The 7955-nt window shown below is 42.9% G+C and overlaps 1 protein-coding gene across 1 annotated transcript; it reads left to right on the forward strand.

The window, feature by feature from the left end:
- Positions 1–2494: 2494 nt before the first annotated feature.
- Positions 2495–6000, forward strand: LOC306786524 (uncharacterized protein). Its single transcript, XM_079281317.1, has 2 exons — positions 2495–2819; positions 5509–6000. Exons 1-2 carry the CDS (start codon positions 2730–2732, stop codon positions 5803–5805), a joined length of 387 nt encoding a protein of 128 aa, XP_079137443.1. The 5' UTR covers positions 2495–2729; the 3' UTR covers positions 5806–6000.
- Positions 6001–7955: the final 1955 nt, after the last annotated feature.

Below are 7955 nucleotides of genomic sequence, written 5' to 3' on the forward strand. Positions count from 1 at the left end.
GAAGACATAAAGCTAAATAGAGCAGAATCTATGAATTGACCAGAGCACGACTGCAACATCTTGCCCAAATACCATCTTCTGTGTTGGGATAGTCTTGTCAAATTCCATAACAGCTGCTTAACCTTTAAAATTCTTAATGGCCTTGCACCTCCCCCGTTGAGCACTTTCATAACACAAAAGACCAATAGCAGACTAACCAGAGCAACAGCTCGCGGGGACCTAGTGGTCCCAGGCAGGAGAAGCAAGTTCAGCCAGCTATCATACTCTGTCACAGCTTCCGTCACCTGGAACACTCTCCCATCACACATAAGACAGAGCACCACATACAGGTTCTTCACACACAACCTCAAAGCCTGGCTCATTAACAACCAGGTGTGTCAGCACTAACAGTCTCATGCCTGCCATGTCCGTATGTAGCCTGTCTGTCTGTCTGTCTGTCTGTCTGTCTGTCTGTCTGCCTGTCTGTCTGTCTGTCTGTCTGTCTGCCTGCCTGCCTGCTTGTCTGTCATGTTTGATCCTGTGTCTGCAGGATTGTATTGCACAGCTCTGTTTGCTTGTTTTTGTGTTGTTGTCTTTTTAAACAGTTTTTAAATGTTTAAATGTTTTTAGCGGCTTTTAACACCGTGCCCAGGGACAACGGTTGAAAATTAGCTTTTTTAGCTAACACTGTCACATTTACAGTCATGTTTTTATTAATGTGTGCTGTCGATTAATGTGAACTGTCCCTGTACAAATCAAATCTTAAAAAAAAAAAAAAAAATATTCAGATGTTGATGGACATTTGATACGTTATTTCCGTGAGACAGTTATTATTATAACACACATGACAGCTGATGGAAATTAGCCTCTCTGGCTAACTCTGGCTCACTTACAGTGTAACTGTTAATAAGTGTGCATTGTCTCTGAAAAATAAATAAATAAAATAAATAAATAAATAGCAGAGATTGGTTTATTTGTTTGCGCTTAAGACACTTTCCGAGTTTGAACACTATCTCTCACCAATATTCAGCTTTTTTATTGTTATGAATGTTTCTGGAACCTGATGTTGATTAATACTTTCATGTGAGCGTGCATGCAGCTATCAGGATAATGATGATACGTCACATCCTTTAATTTTGGATAAAATATGTAAAGGCAAGTTTTTTTGTGCATAGTATTATTACAGACATTTAAAAACTGCTTTAAATAGTTTATGACTGAATAATTAATGAGGACACTGATATTCGAATCGAAAATATATTCATATATATATTCTAATGTTTTAGAGGCATACGAGGCTGCGTGCACTTCCAACACACATTTTGAGTAAAACAGAATATTTATATATCTATATATATATATATATATATATATATATATATATAAATATGTGGCCCTAAAACGATGCGCTCTGGTTTCTCGTTACCAGAAACTTTGAGGGAAATGTATTTTAATACTAATTAAGCTGCAATGTTTGAATGTTTTTCTCACGTTTCCACGACATTAAAAGAGAAACCCTACCGCTGAGCACCAACCCTCCTTATAGACTTTACGACTTGACTTCTGCTGTGATTCCATCCTGCAGCCCCCCCCCCCCCCTATGCATTCCTCTGGAACACAAGAGCAGCCTATACTTCATAGAGCATCCACTATCTCAGAGCGGCGTGCAGGCTTCGGGTCGGAGGGGAAATTCCACAGCGGGCTGCTGCTGCTGCAGTGAGCTGGACTGTAATTGGATGCAGCTTCAGGGATTCAGGCCGCCTCTGTAACTCTCTCCGGCTCCGGAACGAGCGTGCTTTTCATTTGAAACGGCGGTGAAATATGGACAGAGTGTTTAATGGCGCCTGTAGTCGATTTCCTGTTTAAAAAAAAGAAAAAGGAAAACAGAAAGTTGGGAAAAAGCAGCAGTAAGAGCGGGGCGTGGCCCGCCCGTGAACCTCAGACTGCCATTGGCCGCCTATAGCGTTTCCAACCCAAAGTCTGTCTCTCCCCCCCCCCCCCCCCCCCCCACCCCCCCAACACACACACACAGCAAGGTGCGTCTCCATTAACTCTTTCGCCCCCACATACTCCAAGGTAATATAGTCACCTGCTCAAAAACAACGGTTAACAGAGTGTAGTTGTGCGCACGAGGATGCGCCAAAGGAGCAGCACGAGCTCCATCAACCGATTTCCGCTCGGTTTCAGCCGGCACCGCCAAGTGCGCACGAGGTACAGCTGCTACCGCGGAGCCTCCTCCAAAGCATCGGCACCCAAACAGTTCCCGGTTCTGGATGCGCGTAACGCACTATAGTTTACTGTCCGCAGCATTACGATAATGCCCCCCCCCCCCTCCTCCTCCTCTCCTTCGCCACATCCTCCTCCTCTACCCACGTCACTCAGCGTCCGGACCGACTGCCCGGGTCCAGACTGCCGCCCGCTAACCAGACACGTGCCCCATTTCAGCAGCCGTGCCACCGCGTCATCGTTACCGCGGATGCTTCCTCCTCGGGGGGCCAGCACTCACGCTGCGACGAAACCTCCTCCGTTTTAATGTCCACGAGGGCGGCTTTTTGCTCTCCGATACGACCGCATCGGCGGTGAGGAGATCTCTTAAAGAAAGTCCATTCTCAACAGCAGCGCAGCTCGCGCGCACCTCCTCCCACATTGGACATCTCGCACCATGCTGCAGACCTCGAGCTTTCTCGAGGTTGAGAGCGACGCTGTTGACAGGCGGCAGGGCCAGATAACGCGAACGACTTTTAGGTAGGATGCCGTTCGGTTCCGGTCCAAAATACAATCGCAGGACCAGCTGCAGCAGCACGGGGGAGGACAGGCGGGACCGAGACCACAACCAGCAGGTATGGAAGAGAGAATGAGGAGGAGGGAGAGGATGACAGGAAAAAACGCAGAGAAAGGGAATATTAAAAAGACGAATAGTGAGGGAGGGAGAATACGAGATAAAAGCATTGAGGGAGGACAAAACACGGAGCAAGACAAAGTGGATAAGGGAAGACATAAGGAAGCAGGGGATGGTGAACAGAGAGAGAGAGAGAGAGAGAGAGAGAGGAGGAGGAGGGCTGGATAGAAGAAGACAGGAGGAAGAAAACAAAGGGGAGGAGACTCACAAAAACAACAGATGGAGGTGGACTCTTAAAAAAGAAGAAGAGCGCAGACAGAAGAGGGGGGGGGGTGTTTGGTCTGGAGGCAGGACAAGGTGACTCCCTGTCCCTCCTTCCTCTCTCTCTCTCTCTCTTTTATGGCGGGCTCTTAAAGACAGAGAGAGACATTTTTCACCTCTCGCTGAAATGAATTTATGGCCCTCTGCCAGCAGCCGGACAGGAAGGCTCGAGCGGGGACGAGCTCCGGTCTCCCCCTCCGGACATGACGCAAACGCAGCGGTGTGTCTCCCCCTCCTGTCCTTTGTCTCGCCTATTTTGGCGCACAGAGCAAAGTGGAAGCGGGCCTTCATGCATGAATGGGAAACCTTTCCGGATGAAGAATGAAATAAATAGTCAAAAAGGAGATTACACTCTAATAACAGCAGGTTTATGGGTGAATATAGGTGCATCTCATCATAACAATCTGGACAAATGCATAAAGAAAACACAGTTATGAACAGATCGCAGGTACTTCCGGTTGTATCTTTGTCCATAACAAACGTTCACTGATCACACACGCACGCACGCACACACACACACGCACTGCAACTCTCAAGCCGCCTGTCTCTATTCAGCATGTGCGGGTTATTGCAGAGACCATGTTAAGGTTTATTTTAGTTCATAAAGAAATTAAGTTTCATTTCATTAAACGTGGATTTCATTCGTCTTTATAGCAGCTAACTGTTCTGTCATGCTCTAAAGTCCAGATCGGTTTTTACTTTTTAACCGAAATAAAAATTATTATTGCTTATAATCGAATTTATGTGGTGGATTGAAAAAGTTGTTGGTCAAGTTTATATTTAATATATGTTTAATACCCACATAGGGGACCAAAGTGAACACAAAACTTTTTTTTAAAAGTCTAAAGTTTGTGATTGACTCAAAACACATGCGAAAATAATAGTTTTGTGTTTTATTGTGTGGCATCCGCCTCGTGCTTCATAATACGCAATGTAGGCCTACTGAAATAATAATCCACATATGTTTGGTTTAATTGGTTTGGCTAAATGAAGCTTTGAGAATAATTAGGAGCGTATCTTTTTGCGGCAGATGAAGAGGCCCCAAATATGGCGACGTGTTGTGAGCTTTTCGACACAAAGCCACACGAGAGCGAGGAACCGTCCAACAACCTTAAGCACGATTCATGTGAATAATCTCAGTGGATTCACGCCTCTAACAAAAGGCTGCAGTGCGCTTGATTTCTGAAATAAAATGCAAAGTTTAATATCGGTATTATTTGTACTGCCTTTATTTCACTCCTTCCATGTCCACCTCCGATTCAAAGTGTCTGAAATGAGACACTTTGTGAATTATTTTTCTTATTTCATGAGACGTGATGTTGTGTGTTTGTAGTTGTATTGAACATGATATTGATCTGATCGGAGAGCAGCCGTGACGCTGACGTATTGCTGAAAATACACGTCTAATGATGATGATGATGATAATGATGATGACTATAATAATAATAATAACTGGATCACAAATAGTGTTTCCGTTGTAGGGCAATGTTATAATCCAACAGTGGTAATTAATACATAACAAAATGTAATTTGCTGTCGCAGTAAAAATAAAACTGAATCTCTGTTCCGTGTGAGATTGCAGTGACAGGCTGATGAAAACACAGAGTCTCATGTTTTTTTTAAAGTTTGCTATTTTGTTTATGCTCTCAAACAATCCTTCATCAGACACTAAGTGTATTTATGCCGCGTTCAACACATCGGGTTTAAAATAGTGAAGTGTCTCCGGCCTCCGTGGGTAAAGAATGCTCGTAATAAAGCAGCCTTTGTGTTGTTAAAGTCCACATTTCTAAAAAGAAGCGTATGAATGAACAAAAGGTCTTATTGTACAACATGAACATCTGTATTTATGATATAAAAAGGTTTAAAATGAGAAGTAGCCTATTTATAACGTTACATTGCTCCAGTTTCAGATACAAATGTTACATTTCGGACACTGCTCACTCAGGACACAAACGCACGCGCACGCACACACACGGTCGCATGCAGTATTTCAAGAATTGTAGAATCACAGAAAAATGAAATTTTATATGGATATGTTGATATTGTCCAAATAATAATAATGACAATAATAATGATAATAATATTAACAATATTAATAATAATTAAAATAATAATAACAACAATACATACTATTACTGTTCATATTATTATTACTATCGCAATAAGATAGTCGTATTATGTATTTCATATGTTACTCTGTGTGTGTGCGTGTATAACAAGCTGTGGAAAGTCAAAAAAGAGAAAATGGAATGTTGTTGAATGCAGGATTTCAAAAGGCGCGGCACACAGAAGATTGTTTCCTTTGTACACTGCTTTTCTCAGATGACCTGTAATGTATGAGAATGTGTCCGTCTGCCTTCCGTCCTCAGATGAGCCCGGTCAGAGGCGCCCTGTCCCGGCGGCGCACTGCCCGGCCGTCGGGCCTTCTTGTTGGTCGGAGCCGAAGCAGAAGCGCGTCGTCCTTACAAGCCGCAGACCCTGGAGCTGGAGTTGCTCTTCGGCACGTACAGCAGTCCCGACAGCGCCGCCTGCAGATCAGCTGGAGCGTTGATCCGAGGGACCGGCAGATGAAGACCTGGTTCCAGAACCGGAGGTACGACGATGAAAAAGCGGTCGTGCAACTGGAGCTGTGCGGCATAACATCAAACGTTTATCCGGACTCATGAAGAAGACGAGCAGCTGAAACAGAGAGAGCACGAGGCACGAAATCAGTCCGTTCTTTTTAAAGACTCTTAAACAATATGACGTCATTCAGCACTTATTATATCCGGCCTTTTTAATATTGGGAGTGCGGACAGTTTAACGGGACATCATGGAAATCAAAATATCTCATCCTGAAACTTCCGGTACAGGCTACAGGACACGGCCTCAGAGGACGGGGGGGGGGGGGGGGGGGGGGACATTGTCTTTTTGTTTTGGCGGCTTTTCTTTTAGTTTTATAGTTTCTCATCAACTCAAATATAAATTTAATTCAGTTTGAATTCATTCTCATTTCCCAGCCAGGCATCTTGGACTCAGTCTTCGTCGACTGGTGAGTGTGAGCTTTTTAATTTGTTCTCTTCGCAGTGACGGGAGGGCGTTGAGTGAAAGCCCACGGACTGTTTATTCATTACATTATTATTTATTGCAGTGTGAAAGAATCAGGGCCGTAGCCAGGAAATCAACACTTTAAATGTGGCTACTTTTCATATTTAATTTGCCAGTATGAAGCTGTGTATATTTATTATTTTTGTTGTAGTCAAAAGGAAATATATTTGTCTTAAAATAGTAATAATTGTAAGATTTAACACTAAAGCATAAGGACGTAACCTCAGAGTGCTCAGCATTCGCTACATTCCTGCAAGAAATGTCTTTGCATCGTTTAAGCGAGCATCTAAAATGTTCATATTTGTAATATTTGTTGTTCTCTGTGACGCTGCTCCTTTCTGCATGAATGAAGCTTCGATCCGTTTTTGCCATCACACAATATTTTAATGAAGTAATTTAATTCCTGCCTTTGTTACCAAAACATTGAATTCATTAATTAACATAAATTATGATAATGAATAATTTGGGAATTATTTTTAAATAAAACAGGCTGAAATATTTGAAAAGCAGTTATGGTTTCCTTCTGTGAAATTCCATAATTATGACTTATTATCTGTGTATGTGGCTCGCCTTTATGTTGCCGCCTCCTCTCTCAGTCAGGGACGTTTCACATATGAGCAGAAAATAACTCTACAATCAAGTTTATATTCCATCAGATACTTCCTTTCCTTTGGCTTTGTTTTTTATTCAATTTCTGAATTTATATTGCTGTAAATTATGAGAAATGTAAAACTAGTTGCTTTATGTCGCTGATAAGAGTGAAGGCATATGTTGACCGTATCAATGAAAACACAACAGATTCCACTGCATTAGCACTGCTGTTGTGATGATACACAGTCACAGAGTCACTATAACAGTTGCACCAGTGGTACAACTTACAGTACCAGCTGAAGTATAGAATCCTGTCATATCATATTCATGTCACAACTAGTTGGTCTTCCAGCTCACTCCAGTCTCTGGGAAACATGTCAGTGGTTCTCCTGTAATAATCCCTCTGAGAGATTTTAAATTCTATTTCTGAGTTTTGATGAGTTCCACTTCCTGTTCCAGTTAAAGGCAGGGTTGGTAATCTTCTTGTTGCCAACTTTCAACCTTTGGAGTGCTGCTAGCTTTCCTTGGAACAATGTTGGCAGCACCGGGCTGGTTTTTTGGGTTGTATTGTTGTTCAAATCGAGTGTACTCTTACTAGTTTTCAACATCCACCAACTCTGCCTTTAAGTTTAAAACACAAGAGACACAGATGGTGCAGGCAAGACACTTGCTCTACAAAGAGACAGGCAGCAATATAGGACACACATTTTAATTGATGCAGGATCACAGAGTATTTCTTTAACAAATCATCTTTATAGAACAATTCTTGAAAAAGATCACAGATATTACGCTTTACAGCGTCAAAAACTGCTCGGTTGCACCCGTAAAGCATCGCATACCTCACTGTGGTACCACTCCACCATGACATCAAGCTCTGGCAGTATTATCAGTATCAGAGCTGCAGTGAAGGGCCCCTAGGGCCCCTGCTGTCTCTGTGTGTCTCTAAGATGTTCAAGACATTGGCTGAAGAGTGGAGTAAAATATCATCTTACAGTATGTACTCAGCATGCAAAGCAGAGGTCAGTTGTTGGGGGTACTACACGTGCGCGTGACAGGGTGAGCTTACACAATGCTGCAGTTAGAAACCTCAACGTGTTAGAACAGGGTGGCGAGTCAGCAATAGATCCTCAACATGACC

Source organism: Melanostigma gelatinosum, assembly GCF_949748355.1.
Source record: "Melanostigma gelatinosum genome assembly, chromosome: 13".
Taxonomy (NCBI): Eukaryota; Metazoa; Chordata; class Actinopteri; order Perciformes; family Zoarcidae; genus Melanostigma; species Melanostigma gelatinosum.

Bases quoted from the DNA above. Each gene is read 5' to 3' on its own strand.
- LOC306786524 (XM_079281317.1), top strand. From the start codon at position 2,730: ATGCCGTTCGGTTCCGGTCCAAAATACAATCGCAGGACCAGCTGCAGC. The intron at 2,820-5,508 runs GTATGGAAGAGA...TTCCGTCCTCAG, and splicing joins ACCGAGACCACAACCAGCAG to ATGAGCCCGGTCAGAGGCGC.